Below are 16448 nucleotides of genomic sequence, written 5' to 3' on the forward strand. Positions count from 1 at the left end.
GAAGTGATATAATACAATTCACTTGTTTATATTTAGTCCACTGGCATGTCACTCTTGCACATTATTATGCGTATTTTCCATATTATTTCATTTTCCCCCGGGAAAGGGACTACTGTCTGTTCAGATTGCCTTGCCACAACTAGATTAATACAACAAATGTCATATTTGGGATAACACTTTCTGAGTAAAGTACAGATTCTCGTACTTCTTGGGTTGAGTCCCATCCGGGATTCGAACCCACACTGTCAGAGTGAGGCACCTAATCGCCAGCACACAAAGTCAGCGATCTTACCCACTCAGCCACCGATAGATTAATACAGTTATTATTTGTATATTTAAGCCACCGATTAGTCACTCTACACATTAGTATATACACGGACTTGTATATAGGTCCGTGGTATATAATAGAAACATATCCTTGTGTATTTTCCATACCCAGTAAACGGGAGATGGAAACCGCTCTGGGAAGGGACAACTACAGGCTTTTCAGATTGTGTTGCATATATAGGATGTGGGACAATCATGGCCGCTACCCCACAACTGGTATAAATGCAATTATTATTTTTAATATGTATGACTCCTACTGGTCACTCTACACATTAGTATATATTAAAGAAACATCCTTGTGTATTTTCAATATCAATGAAACGTGAGACGAGCACTGGTCTGGGAAAGGGACAACTACAGACTATTCATATGACCTTGTATAGGGGGTGGGAAAATCATCGCCGTTACCCCACAACTAGATTAATACAGTTATTATTTGCATATTTAAGCCACCGATTGGTCACCGGATCGCAACGACGGTGTCACCAAGCTTGCAGTGTCACGAGTAAAGGGCCGCAACTCGTAGTCATTTTGATGTCGTAACAAGCAAGATTACTTTCTGTAATAGTAAATTAACGTAATAAATAAACATATTTAACGAATTATTATACCAGTGCAATTACCAAGACGTGTGTAAAAATGAAGACAGGAAACGGCCAATAACGACAATTAGACTTATTTCAATTTCGCACTTTACTTCCTGGTTGGGCGACACAGGATATGAGCGAAGTTCTCAACAGTCTATGAAAATACGCAGTATACAGACGACAACAGGTATTAGTAAACACCGCCACCAATAGAGGAGTGGCATTTTCTTACGAACTGTATGTGTCATTACAAGATTCAGAAGTCATCATATTGATTTCATTCCTCCCTTTCAGATGTAGAGCTACCCTCGACAGTTCAACCGCGACCAATGTGACGGATTGTGCAAGTGACGTAGGCTAAGTGACATGGCGTCCAACTCGGACGACGATGATGTGTCGATTCCATCACGATACAGGTGAGAGAGACACCACAGACCCGACCTTTAACCTAATGATCGGGCCAACCTCTTAAACAAAGAAATCCAACCCCACCCACTGGCTTGGCCTAATTTCAAAGATAACCCAGAAGACAAGGACCAAGCGAGGATTGCTTGGCACACTGCGATTGTGACCAAGAGAAAATACTCGGCCCTTCCTACAAAATAGACCAAACAATTAATAGCCATATGAATACTTAGTATGACTCTATATTATAGCTGTCTATATTATGTCTGGCTCTATATTATGGATGGCTCTATATTATCGCGGCATCTGTAATTCTCATAATCCACACACCCCTGTCGACTGTTTACTTATGCAAATCTAAGCACGATGTTTCATCGCATGATCAAATACAGGACTTGTTCAGGTTTGTCACAGCTCCTCGTAAGAACACACATTATGATAGTTTCTGGAATGTGTTTGAAGTGGAATTACCCCTACCTTATTTCGAAATTATTATTGGCCCAGCATCAGATTTTCATTGGCCCAATGTCAACGATAATTATCGGCGCAGCATAATGCATTGGGTTGACATTGGCCCGACAGTAATTATAGGTTTAGAATCATCCTTGTCCAAGCTCTCAGGTTCTATCACCACCCAAGCAGTGGTCATTCAGACTTCATCTTCTATTCTATGCTCATTTACAATATGGGTACAATGTGTGAAGCCCATTTCAGGTATAGCTGAGATTTTGCTGGAATATTGCTAAAAGCGGCGTAAAACCATACTCAGTCACTCATTTACAATTGCAGCTGGGATGTTCAGTATTTTTACCTTTCATAATATTTGGTGGCAATTTTTGATTTTCTTAAAAAGAAATGCACAAATTATGAAACAAATGGCGATCAACATGCAATAATCGTTTAGAATTATCAGTATCTTCAAAAATAGTCCAAAACATCCAAACTTTCATTGTTTCTTAATACTTCGTTATAGTTTCCTCATCTGCCATTGTGTTAAATAGACTGATGTTCTGTAGAGTAGTTGCCTGCAGTAGTCATTACTGAGAACATCTCATCTTAATATTTCATGCGCAATAGTGCCACAAAAGAACTTTTCCAAGTGTAGTGTTAGGGCACATAAACTAAACATTTCCAAGTGTAGTGTTAGGGCACATAAACTAAACATTTCCAAGTGTAGAATTAGGGCACATAAACTAAACATTTCAAAGTGTAGTGTTAGGGCACATAAACTAAACATTTCCAAAGCTACAGCTCTGACGTTAAAGTTACGAGGAGTACAGGAAAAATTAAAGAATACTGAATTTTTTAAAAGATAATCATTTGTGATCATGATTAATACTTACACAAGAGTTTGAAAAGGAACCGTAAGTAATAATTATGTATCTCAAAACCAGTCCCTCATGTTAGCGTGCAAAATGTCCTTTATGTGGCTTCAACAGTTTGTGAAAAACACTAGTTTTCCCCATCAGTGATGCATCAGGTTAAAAAAGCATGAAGCAAGGGCCATAACTCCATACAAAATACATTCTCAAAACCAACTTTTGAATTTTGCCTGACATATGTCCCTCAGATTAGCATGGAAAGTTTTATTTATGTAACCTCAGTCTATGAAAATACGCATATTTCGTAATAATTATGTATCTCAAAACCAGTTTTAAGACTCAGTCTAAACATATATCCCTCATGTTAGCGTGCAAAATGTCCTTTATGTGGCTTCAACAGTTTGTGAAAAACACTAGTTTTCCCCATCAGTGATGCATCAGGTTAAAAAAGCATGAAGCAAGGGCCATAACTCCATACAAAATACATTCTCAAAACCAACTTTTGAATTTTGCCTGACATATGTCCCTCAGATTAGCATGGAAAGTTTTATTTATGTAACCTCAGTCTATGAAAATACGCAGCGAGGGTCATAACCCTGTGAGAGATAAGTTGTCAACACCAATCTTTTGTCATATAAAGTGCAGAAACAACTTTGGATTTCCTTGTGCCTTTACAATTTAGCACTTTTGTTTACAGATTCCTTAGCTGCAGTTTTGTTTTTCATTTTACGTTTTCCTTGCGCCTTTTTGAGCCTTGGGGGAGGTCGGGTAGCCTAGTGGTTAAAGCGTTCGCTCGCCACGTCGAAGACCCAGGTTCGATTCCCGACATGGATACAATGTGTGAAGCCCATTTTTGGTGTCCCCCGCCGTGATATTGCTGGAATATTGCTAAAAGCGGCATAAAACCATACTCACTCACTCACTCACTTTTGAGCCTTGCTTCTGAAACTCGAAGCCATTCTTTTCCATGGGTCCCCATGTCCTTGTCAGTGGCTTTTGAGACCAGCCACAGGCTTCCTCCTCAGCTTCTGTTTACAAATGATAGCAAATAAATGTCAGTGTGCATATCAAAAGTAATTGTTTTGGCAAACTCTTTCCCAAACTGTTTGATGTATTGTGACAATTACAAAAAGTGCAAATAAATGTTTATCATTAAAAGATCTGCAACAAAGGTATGTACAAACATTGTATGCCAAAAATAGCAGCAGAGTATCAGGGACAAGTAACTTTCTACACAATTATATTGCTGGTATACACAGGACTAGGGCCCTTGATAAACTGAAATAATATATCTTTAGTTAGAATAGATCAAATTTGAAAAGGGGCTCTGGAAAGTATTTTTCTACAAATGGGTAATGACCTGACCTGTATACTGCAGTATCTGTTTTTCCTCATCAAATTATTACCATTATTTGGAATTTTGATTTAATAAATGGAATCTTGTCTTGATATATATATTTATATTTAGCATCAATCACCTTTGAAATAGAGCTCTGGAAATATTTTTTAATCTATTATTTTCAGTATTTCATCACAAATGTACATAAATTTCTTAACCTGATGTCCCTAGAGGAAATTTCTGTGGGATCCCAGTGGGAAATTTGGTCAGGATCCCGGTGAGATCCCACTATTATTGTCACTTGTGAACACTATAGTACGTCTCCCCTTTGTCGGGGAAAAACTGTACGATAGAAGCCCTTCCCATATAAACCTTTTTAAAAATAAATGTTTATGGTTTACTTCAACTCTCTATGGCATAGTTAATAACTTCTTAATATAAACTAATAATCGATCAGGAAATAACCATATCTCGAAATGAAACTACGTGATCACACCTTTATCGATTGATGCAGATTCCATACATCGGTATCTGATCTCTGATCTATATAGGCCTTAAAGGTATCCATATAGATCTGGATAAAACTGCCCAGACCTGTGATACATAGTGATCTTTAACAAGATCTTTTACAAGTGGGCTTTTGTTTCGCCCTTTATCCAATAAACATGATAAATGGGCAAAATTCACAAGTAACTATGACATTCCTGTCAAATAACATCAACTCCAAAACAATTTTTCATTTACACTTTGTGGTGATAGAAAACCGGACTCGTAAAATTACTTCCTGCAAACGGCAGTGAAGCTCCGTTCATCCACCGTTTGGCATCCACACGCAAAGCTAAAATTTTTAAAAAGCCTCATTATGAATTTTATGTTCACCGCTTTTAGCCTAGTGATGGCAGCAGTCACAGAATTGACTTGTTAAATCAAGTTTGTTATTAGTTTCCTAACCTTACTCGTCCCCACACGTAACAAATACGACTGCGGCAATGCCAAATGAAGCAATGTACATTCCCAAATACCATGTAAGAAGTTGTTTTTTTCTGCTGACCCAGGATCTCTACTCGTAGGGCACGGGTCGTACATGATATTTGAATAGTGAGTATGGTATGCAGTGTCACAACAAATCTACAGATTTTGTCATTGACGTAAGATAAGCAGGATACATTGACAGGAGTGTGTTTCACTTTATTTCCAAAACATATACTCACGTTGATACTTTTCAATGAACATTGTTTTTCTTTTCAATTGTAAGGATTGAAAATGATTTGAACACCCCATAAACACATTGATGTGAACATTTACCGCAAAATAGGTTATCCCTCAGCCCTCAAAGTATCCTTTCGCGTGGTCTGCTTGAGAGGAGTAATATGTTGTTGCAGCGAACACTGAGCCGGAAACTAGCACGGAAGCGACTTTTGGACACTCACTTATATCATTTCAAAAGGAGAGTTATCACCCTTTGGGACATAAAAATTATCATCAGCCATCTTTACTCATCAACACTTACAGTGAAAACTTCTCATTAATATATCATCTCTTTGTAAGTGAAAAGACCCTGGCCTTGTTGGACATATGAACACTGTACAAAAAGATGCTGTTACCCCATCCCCTGGGTTGCCACATGTAGCAGTGTTTGTATTTATATAGCGGCTAATACCTTCACATGACTAAGTGAGGGCCTTGTGACATTTTGTATGGCAGTACTACGCACTAGGGCTGGGACAGGTAACCTCGGTACGCAGGTCGGGGGGGTATCTCCATGACGACCCATGGTTAGTCACATGATATATTGTATAATGACTGTAACACTAAAAATGTTTCGTCCATGGTTACACAACAAGTCGCTATCTAAGATTGCAAGTCATTTTTTTCTGATTATGCTCACATTTTTTCTGATAGTAAATGTTTGAATAAAGCTTAGGGTTCAGCCAACTTCAGTGTGGGCATGATAAGAGCTTTTTATTCCAGGAAGCAGATAAAATAATTCTCAATTGGACATTTTGTACTGAAGACAATTTCTTCCAAAACTCGTCCGAACATCTATGATTGGCGACCTAAATTTATCTACCAGTACTGCTTGCCACTTGGCAGCCTAAAAGTAAAAGTAAGTGATATTGTACCAAAAGGAAATATTTACATTATTATTTAATGTACCTGTCTTTTACAATTGAATTCCCATCATTAGACTTCACACAATGAAGCCCCTGCATACATATGCCCAACCCCAAATGAAACCTGGGCAAACATATGTCCCATCTCAGACTCTCCATCTGGCTCTTTGGAAAAATAGGTTGGCTCCTATTATGATCTACGTTTTAGACAACAGTGAAAGATAAACAGTAATGTTAGAGTACTTGTTCATCATTTGCCTAAAATATCTTGTCCACATACAATGTTACATCGTCTATTTATTTATTATCTGAATGTGAAGAGTGTACTTCGAAAGCCGAGGTCACTCTGAAGACCTGGGTTCGATTCCCCACATGGGAACAATGTGTGAAGCCCATTTCTGGTGTCCACCACCATGATATTGTCGGAATGTTGGTAAAAGCGGCGTAAAACCATACTCACTCAATCAAAAACGGAGGGCCCTTTGAATTTACTTGCTCCAACAAGAAGATTACTTTGAACCACCTCTGAACTTTATGAATGCCATTTTACCATGAGCAAGATAGTAAACAGTCGTAATTTAGAATGATTTTCAACATCCACTTTACTGAGACATGCCAATCATGTCTTTGCTTGAATATTGCTAAAAGTGATACAATACCATACGCATCACTGATTGTGAGGGGACATGTGTGGCCAAGTCATCTAAGGCGCCGCAATTCACTTCACAGTTGCGTCCCTTGGGCACACCAGAAACCTATGATTGTGGGTTCAAATCCCGGTTCGGCCCGATTTTGTTTCTAGGTTTGTCAGCACCATACCCGTGCATTGTGGGTTTCACCGAAGTGGTAAACATCTGAGACCTGCATCACTTCGACCTTTCCTCCTTTACTTTGTTGACATGCTGTGTTATAACTGGAATGATAATAAAAGCGATGTTAAACCCAACGCACTCATTCACTGATTGTGATATTACAACTATATTAGAAGGATTTTATTATGATTGATGTTTTAATGCAGTCTTCAGTAGTGTTATTTAAGACTAAGATGTGTCATTGCAGCAGTTGAATGCCTACTGACACATGCCTGTACACACATAAACAAACCCAAAACTTAAAAAATAATCCCCTCCCTCACTCCCTTTTCTGATCCGTGAAGATTCCGGGGTAGAATAGGTCTTCAGGCGTAAAAGGCGACTATGCTTGTCGTAAAAGGCGACTAACGGGATCGGGTGGTCAGGCTCGCTGACTTGGTTGATACATGTCATCAATCCCAATTGCATGGATCGATGCTTATGATATTAATCACTGGATTGTCTGGTCCAGACTTGATTATTTACAGACCGCCGTCATATAGCTGGAATATTGCTGAGTGCGGCGTTAAACAACAAACCAACCAACCAACACTCCCTTTTCTCTCGTGCTGCAGGAATGTGTCCCTGGATGCACTCCGGGTGTCAGCTCGAAAGAAGCTGTCTCTCTACCTCAACATCGAGAGGCTGCTGAATGAAGATGGCATTGTACCAGACTATAATGGACTGGCCGAGCAAATTGGCTTCTCCTTCCTGGAGATCCAGAACTTTGGCCGACAGAGAGACCCTACAACGGAGGTGCTGAACGAGTGGACGAGGAGACCAGACTTGTCCCCGACTGTAGGCCAGCTGTTTTACTATCTCAAGGTGATGGGCCGTGAGGATGTGCTGACAGACTGCAAACGTAGCATTGGTGAGTCACATTCCAATTGCCCTAGTCCTGTTATTGTTTGAAATTTTATACATCTTGACTCTATTGAAATATCTGATTGGTTGTAATTTGATGATTAATGTGTCTTTGAAATTATGTAAAAATTGCTTGGGTACAGGGCAACCAGAAAATTATCATCAAAGCGCCATTAGTGATGGTTCCAATAAACACAGGGTTGTAGGAAAAGTACCTGTGTTACCAACAAACACATGGTCGGTGAGTTGTAGGAAAAGTAGTACCGGTGTTAACAACAAACTCAGGGTCGGTGAGTTGTAGGAAAAGTAGTACCGGTGTTACCAACAAACATAGGGTCGATGAGTAGGGTCCGTTCCTCCGTCCTTCCGTCCGAGCTTTTGTGCGGCCCATAACTTTTTAACCATGCACCCTAGCTTCACCAAACTTGCTAAACATATTTACCACAATGAGTACTTGTGCCTTTTGCTAGTTTGAAGATTCTGAACTTTTTAATTTTTGCCGTTTCCATGGAAACATGGTGAAACAAATTTTGGGTAGAGTTTTTGTACGATCCATGTTTACAATATTATGTATCCTAGATTCAGCAAACTTGCTACATTAACCACTATGACTATTTTTTTATCTTTTATAAGATTCTGAAAGTTTTCTCTTTTGCTGTTTTCATGGAAACATGATGGAATTTAGAAATTTTGATGACTGGTTTTGTATAGCTAATATGTTTTCCAAAATTGTTTCCACACATGTAGACCATCATAAGTGTCTGTGCTTTGTGTTAGTTAGAATTTATGGATTCTTTACCATATCTGTTAAGGCTAGATGGAAACTATTAATTTACTGATTTTCTTATATGATATTGTTCCATTTTTTATGTGTTTTTATATCAACAATTTTTGGTCCTTTTGATAATTCTTCTTATGTAACTCCTCAATCAAATTTTTATTCAAAGGTGTTCATGGTGATCTACTTCCTCGTAGTGAACACTGGTAACATGGGAGATTTTTTTTTGGGGGGGTGTCAATTGTCACTGGAAGTCAATCTTAGTTTTTGAAACATTGAAGTTAAAATCAGTTAGAAATATGTAATATTTCATTAATTAACAAACTATTTATCATATGTTGTTGACAAGTGGGGATAACGGGGGTATGTGAGCTTTGCTCACTTCTTTCTTGTCTTGATACTATCACATTGATACTTTTGTGTTGTGATACATATTATATGTAACTGATATGTTGGGAAGTGTTTCATACAGATGCCCCTCTCATGGTTTCAGTTCTGGATATCGAGCACTACGTGTCACAGCAGGAACGTCGCCAGGACGCCGTCGTACCTCTCCAGGATGACACCATATCCCAGAGTTCCACACCCGAATCTTCTGATTTCACAGATCATGACACTGATGAATACAGATACATGACTGTTCAGGATGGTAGGAAGCTTTTCTGTCTACACAAACTACATCGACTTGGTAGTGATGTTTGAAGCTGCACATGGAAGTCAAAGGGACGCTTGTCATAATCATCATGATTAACATAAAAACATGAGGTGGTCACTTGATCAAATAGTAGACCAATACCACAGCAGAGAAAACTCACAAACCATGGCCTCCCTTAATTTCAATTGAAAGGAAATGCATACTCTGAATCAATTGCTTGTCTGATAACAGGGATGTATAAAAGCTGTGTGGGGTCTTACGGTTTTTTACCACCTTTGTATTATTGTTTTGAGAAAAGGCACTGACAAACTACAAATCTCATCATGTTTTTACCATAGTAGTACCTAGGCCACAGTAAATGATATCAGCATACAATTTAATATGTAGATAATTTTGCTGTGGTACATTTCTCTAAATGGATCTTGTGAATGAACAAAACTTGCTGCTTCAAGTGAAGGTTATTCTTGAAGATCCATTAATTTAAGACATCATTCTAATAACGTTCACACATTATAATAACATCACACGTATACAACGAAAGCCAATATGATGTATCGCCCACACATACAGTCTCAGCTGAGTTTATCCAGTTCAGGTGAGCTCCTTCAACATAGAAGTGACATCTTCGTCACAGAATAGATTCTTGTCTCTTCCTTGGGATTTAACTTTGAAAGTCCAGTTACCACCCTTGCCGGAGTAGCATGGTATTATGGAGTTATATTTTGGCGGGACTAATGAGTTTATGCATAGTCCAATCAAAATTGCGAAATGAAATCGAAATCTGGTTTGTTAACTGTTGTGCTGATTTCGGTCGATTGCAAGATTTGCAAAGCATGTGCACCTCCAACACGACATCAACAGATATTTTCCAAACCTTTTCATGTTTTTAATCAAGGTGCTTACGTGATTTGATGCACTTTGTGATGTAAGGCCCGTTTTATCACAATATAGATCTTGATTATTGATCAGATTGTCTTGACTGGGTACTGCCATTTTGTTTGAAGCAAACAAATAACATTCTCACATTGCAACAACAAAAGCCAATACGATGCAACTGACAATAACATCGATTCTTGAATTCACATAGAATAAACGCTTCAGACAATGAATGTTATCTCACTTGTATCACTTGTTTTTTTTCAGTTGAGAACAACTCACCAGCTTTTTATGATGCGTTCGTGTGCTACGACCCGGAGGGCTATGACCTGCAGTTTGTGAAGAAGATGCTGTCGGAGCTGGAGTCTGTGCGGTATGGGCTGAAGCTGTTTGTTCCTTGGAGAGACGATCTGCCAGGGTCATCCACACACACGGTCTCAGCTAAGCTTATCCAGGACAGGTAAGCTCCTTCAACATAGATGTGACCCCTTCATTACGGAATAGATTCTTGTCTCTTCCTTGGGATTCCAGAGAAGATTGTAGGTCCCAAATACTCTATGCTTGTCTCTTCCTTGGGATTCCAGTGTAGATTGTAGGTCGTCAGTACCCCATACTTGTCTCTTCCTTGGGATTCCAGTGTAGATTGTAGGTCGCCAGTACCCAATACTTGTCTCTTCTTTGAGATTCCAGAGTAGATTGTAGGTCCCCAGTATTTCATGCTTGTCTCTTCCTTGGGATTCCAAAGTAGATTGTAGGTCCCCAATACTCCATGCTTGTCTCTTTCTTGGGATTCCAGTTTATATTGTAGGTCCCCTGTACTTCATGCTTGTCTCTTCCTTGGGGTTCCAAAGTAGATTGTAGGTCCCCCAGTACTCCATGCTTGTCTCTTTCTTGGGATTCCAGTGTAGATTGTTGGTCACCAGTACTCTTTTCTTGGCTACTCCTTGGGATTCCAGTGTAGATTGTAGGTCCCCAGTACTCTTTTCTTGGCTACTCCTTGGGATTCCAGTGTAGATTGTAGGTCCCCAGTACTCTATTCATGGCTACTCCTTGGGATTCCAGTGCAGATTGTTGGTCACCAGTACTCCATGCTTGCCATAATAGAACTGAAATAAGGACTTGGCGGTTACAATGTGTGATCTGTCTGACTTTGTGTCATGCCCTGATGTGATGGATCATTGTTTCTGTTGTCAACAATAGATTCACCCTGCTCCATCTAAAATGTGTTATTGGCCAACTTGATGTGGCTGTACAATGGCTGTAATGTAGTACCCACTCCATTTAAGTGGTCAGTAAATTGGGAGTTGGGTGATCACTATGTTTGGGCGTGTTGATTGTGTTGTCATGACTGTCTCTAACAGAATTAACTCATGGTCTTATTGACATGACAAAAAGCCAAATTTCAAAGCATGCTGATGGTGGGTGTAATTTGTGTATTTCCCCTGATATTGCAGATGTCGAAGAATGGTGATCATTATGTCTCCCCGCTTCTTGAAGAGTCCTGCCTGCGACTTCCAGACGAAGTTTGCCCACAGTCTCTCGCCAGGTGAGGATCAATGTATTTCAGGGCAGTAATGGGTTCAAAAGGGTTAATCTTAACCAATCATAATATATCTTCCCAAGACAAGTGAGTTAAGTAACTTTGAAAGTCCAGTTACCACCCTTGCAGAACTAACCTGGTACTATGGAGTTATATTTTGGCCGGACTAACGAGTTTATGCATAGTCCAATCAAAATCGCAAAACAAAATCGAAATCTGGTTCATAAACTGTTGAGCTGATTTTGGTCGATTACAATATTTGCAAAGCATGTGCACCTCTAACACGACATCAACAGATATTTTCGAAAACTTTTCATGTTTTTAATCAAGGTGCTCATATGATTTGATGCACTTTGCGATGTAAGGCCCATTTTATCACAATATAGATCTTGATTATTGATCAGATTGTCTTGACTGGGTAGTGCCATTTTGTTTGAAGCAAATGTAAGTGATACAAGATGCGGAATCTGATTTGTCAATAGGAGAGGCATAGATGGGACAACTTGGGACAACTCGTAATAGTGTGAGTGAGTGGGTGGATTGGGTGAGTGAGTGGGTGGATTGGGTGAGTGAGTGAGTGAGTGAGTGAGTCCTAAAGTGGTGCAAGTCTCAGATGTGTCATACATATAGTGTTGTACATGATGTATATGTTGCAGTCAGATGGGATCACATGTTTAAACCACTTCCAACAAGTACAAAAGTTGTTGTTTTCATAGCGCAAGGTGTGATAAGATCTAAAAATTCCATTTTTGCATCTGTGCATGTATTTTCTTTGTTTTGTAGGTTCCCGCAGCAAGAAGTTGGTGCCTGTCCTCATCACACCCTGCTTTATACCCCAGATCCTTCGCCACGTAACTCTCTGTGATTTCACAAAACGAGACCTGATGGAGTGGTTCTGGCACCGGCTTGCCCGAGCAATTAAGGCTCCCCTTAACTTTGAGGAGCTGCAGATAAATGACAAGATTTCATTGGAAGACATCACCCTTAGCCTGGATCAAGAACAATATCGCAACAGTGGGAGCAGCAGCAGCAGCAGCAGCAGCCAACCGCTACCCATCATCCACTCTCCTCCCTCCTCCTCTTTATCCTCCAGGCCTGCTGCTGCAGCCAACTCCCCTGGATCAAGCGGCGACCACACTCCAATGGAACCAGGGTCCCCAGTGCAGAGTGCTTCTCCAGGCTCCCCCATAGCATCAATGTCCTCATCCACGCAGTCATCAAGCCCCATTCCCCCTCGTCGCAGACATCGACAGGCTGACAGAAGCATCCCTCAGCTGTTCCCATCCAGTCAGTGTTGATTAGTGTCTGAAAAGATTGAGAGAATTGGGCCTACAGAGCAAATATGTTTGGAAAGGAACTTTTGAATTTAGTTTAATTCAGGTTAAGTTCAACTTTTCAGCATCACGTAAATGTTCTCATCCAGTCAGTGTTGACTTTGGTGGAAATAATCATTTGAAGAATTGGACCTTCAGAGCACATATTTTGGCTATGGAACTTCTTCATCAATTTGATTATGTTACCAACAGCTCAGCATTCCAGCAAGATCAGTTACTTGGTTGGGTGTCAGATTCTCCTGTGCGTACAAAACATTGTCAGTAGAAACTGGATTCTGGAAATGAATTGGCAGGCTCCATTCTAAGTTTGAGATTTATAATCTTTCTATTTATTAAAACAATTAAAGGTGTCAAGGCGTAACTATACAAAGACAGTTTGTAATTGGTTAGGGTTAGAACTTGTTCCCAAATATGACATGAATCTGGCATGATCCTTCACAATGGATTACTGGGGTTCTTGTGTTGTAGTGTAGCGAGCTGGCTTGTGCAGGCACAAGTCTGTCTTAGAGCTGCATATCAGTGATGGACCTGGGGTAACTGCAACCTAGCTCTAGGGCCACAACATTGTCTTTGTTAACCCTGTTGTGTAACAGATGCCGTTATAGGACCATGGCGACCATGCAGCTGCTCGTGTAATGAACTCCGGCTGAAGTCTCAGTTGTCCTCACTCAAGTTCAGAGGGAAATTGTGTTCACTGTTTCAAGAGATCATGTGGAAATAAACACACTGTGTGAGCAGACTACCCAGGATCTTCAGTTCAACTGGAAGAGTAATCTGAGTGAGATCTTGTGTTGTATCACTTGCTTGCAGGCTTCACAAGAGAGGGAAGTGAAATCTCCAAAACAGACATATACGTTCACACAGTTACAAAGAAGTGTTTCACATTGTTTATCTCAAGCATTTGACATGTTTCAAAAAACCTTGTTGGAAACTGTAAGATTAACTTTACTTTGTTTCAGAACAATATGTCTGAGTGACAGATGCGAAAAAGACTGGATGTATTTCTTCAGTTGAAAATGACAAGGACAATACTTAATTACCGGAAATAGGGAGCCCTTTGTACATGTGGAAGTTCTGACAGATTAAACACATAGGACTTGCCCTACACAATGCGAGTATATCGAGAAAGCCACAAAGGTTAAAACAAGGCAGGGATGAACAATCCTTTAACAGATGAATGCAGGTTGGATAACAGATCAAAGAGCTGTTTGTGTTGAGATGTGGCTGAACGTATCATTGACCGGAGGATAGGAGTGTTTACTCATTACTTATAATTTTATGAGATGAATTTAGAACTTGTTTGTCATATAATATGGTAAGACTGTCGAAGTTGTCCTCACTCAAGTGCAGAAAGAAATTGTGTTCACTGTTTCAAGAGCAATGTGGAAATAAACACAGAGTGTGAACAGACTATCACAGGACCTTCAGCACAACTGGAAGAGTAATCTGAATGAGATCTTGTGTGGTATCACTTGTTTCTTACAGGCTTCATTTAGAACTTGCTCTGGTAGAACTGGTAAGACTGTCGAAGGTACCCCAATACAAGTTATATGTTCATTTGTCCTTACAGGAACATACCAGTTGATCAGTGTACGAGAACGAAAGAGAACAGTTCTTTAGTGGTACATATGACAGTGGTACATATATTTGACATCGCTGGTGGTGGGACAGTTGCATTTATATTTGAGAGTTTGGTTTATACCATAAAACTAGTTATTGGATAATACTACATGTATTTGAGAGTAGGGTCTGTACCACACAACTGGGGTCAGGACAATAGTACATATATTTGAGAGTTTGGTTTATACGACAGACAAGTGTCAGTACTTAATTATTTAGAGTATGTTATATACCACAGAACTGTTGTTGTTTTGAGAGTTTGGTTCAGGTCAAACTCCATTCTGTAATCATCTATGAGAGTATGGCGTTTATATAGTCGCTTGCTGGACAATTGTGAGAATACGTTTCTCTGTTATACATGTGAAGGGAATATATCTCGTAATAGAAGATCTGAGAAATAATACCACATAGGGCAGAGTTCTGAGTTTATCATTTATGTACCTGAAAACTGGCCTCTCAGGGCATGTTCTACCACTTACAGGGCTGTTTCAATCTATTGGGTAGAGCATCTGCCAGAGAGCAAAAGGTCTATAGTTTGATTTTCTGGTTGCATCATACCAATAGATGGTGAAAGACTGTACATGTTGTTACCCTTCCTGGCGACTAGCATTAAGGGGATAAAACGAGCACCGGTTGGCTCAGAATGTTTGAGTAGGGTTTCCATGTTAAATTGCTCTTACATTTCCATGACGAGTCCTGTAGCTTCAGTACTGTCTGTAACGTGTCCAGGAGGGCTCAATTCTCAAACACGTTTTAATACAACATGGCACCACTGAATCCTATTTTGTGTTGACAGGTTTTATAAGTTGTGTTAAGATTCTAACATTGGTGGTGATGATTCCTCTATGTTGTAGTCATGTACACCAGTCACGCCTCTTGCCACTGAACTGGTTTGTTTACAGATCATTAATGCAATGTAATAGATTGTCATGATCATTTAGAACAAATAAATATATTTAGATATTGGAAGTTGTATGTAGTTTGCACTTGTCAGTGGTTTTCATTCAGGGACAACCAACCAGGGTAGCTGTCAGTTAATATGGGTTATTCAGCAGACAGACCATGCAACCAGTAGTTACTGACGAATTCCTACATACTGGATCTAACGGTGCCAGGGGCACGGTCTTCAGCTGACAGGATCCGCTGGTGGTAGATTCGAACCCAGAATCATCCCGATTATGTGCCTCAGCCTGCCCTAAAGAAGTCAACGTTGAAGCAGGCCCACCACTGCCGTGTTAAACCGAATTGAGTCAAGCAGTGATACCTTGTTTCTAGCACATATACATCTCTTTATAACCTTACAACGACTAAGTATAGAATGCGTGGTTAGGGAACAACACTCACTCACGCACCATGAAGTCATATAATAACATCACTCTCGCACCATGAAGTCATAAAATAACATCACTCTCGCACCATGAAGTCATATAATAACATCACTCACGCACCATGAAGTCATATAATAACATCACTCACGCACCATGAAGTCATATAATAACATCACTCTCGCACCATGAAGTCATATAATAACATCACTCTCGCACCATGAAGTCATATAATAACATCACTCACGCACCATGAAGTCATAAAATAACATCACGCACCATGAAGTCATATAATAACATCACTCACGCACCATGAAGTCATATAATAACATCACTCTCACACCATGAAGTCATATAATAACATCACTCACGCACCATGAAGTCATATAATAACATCACTCGCACCATGAAGTCATATAATAACATCACTCACGCACCATGAAGTCATATAATAACATCACTCTCGCACCATGAAGTCATAAAATAACATCACTCACGCACCATGAAGTCA

General features: G+C 39.8%; 1 protein-coding gene across 2 annotated transcripts in view; it reads left to right on the forward strand.

Moving 5' to 3' along the window:
* LOC139465899 (myeloid differentiation primary response protein MyD88-like) overlaps positions 1-15575 on the forward strand; it is a 22453-nt gene extending 6878 nt beyond the window's left edge. Inside the window, exons 1-7 of one of the 2 annotated variants that reach the window (XM_071247888.1) lie at positions 1020-1101; positions 1209-1330; positions 7521-7816; positions 9081-9236; positions 10386-10578; positions 11573-11664; positions 12442-15575. In XM_071247888.1, coding sequence (XP_071103989.1) covers positions 1281-1330; positions 7521-7816; positions 9081-9236; positions 10386-10578; positions 11573-11664; positions 12442-12956 — 1302 coding nt within the window. In that variant the 5' untranslated portion in view covers positions 1020-1101; positions 1209-1280 and the 3' untranslated portion in view covers positions 12957-15575. Of the gene's footprint in view, positions 1-1019; positions 1102-1208; positions 1331-7520; positions 7817-9080; positions 9237-10385; positions 10579-11572; positions 11665-12441 lie in introns of those variants that run through there. The other variant, XM_071247891.1, reaches the window with a different exon arrangement.
* The last annotated feature ends 873 nt before the right edge of the window (positions 15576-16448 follow it).

Source organism: Haliotis cracherodii, unplaced genomic scaffold (genome assembly GCF_022045235.1).
Source record: "Haliotis cracherodii isolate W230 unplaced genomic scaffold, xgHalCrac1.p SCAF_18, whole genome shotgun sequence".
Classification (NCBI taxonomy): domain Eukaryota; kingdom Metazoa; phylum Mollusca; class Gastropoda; order Lepetellida; family Haliotidae; genus Haliotis; species Haliotis cracherodii.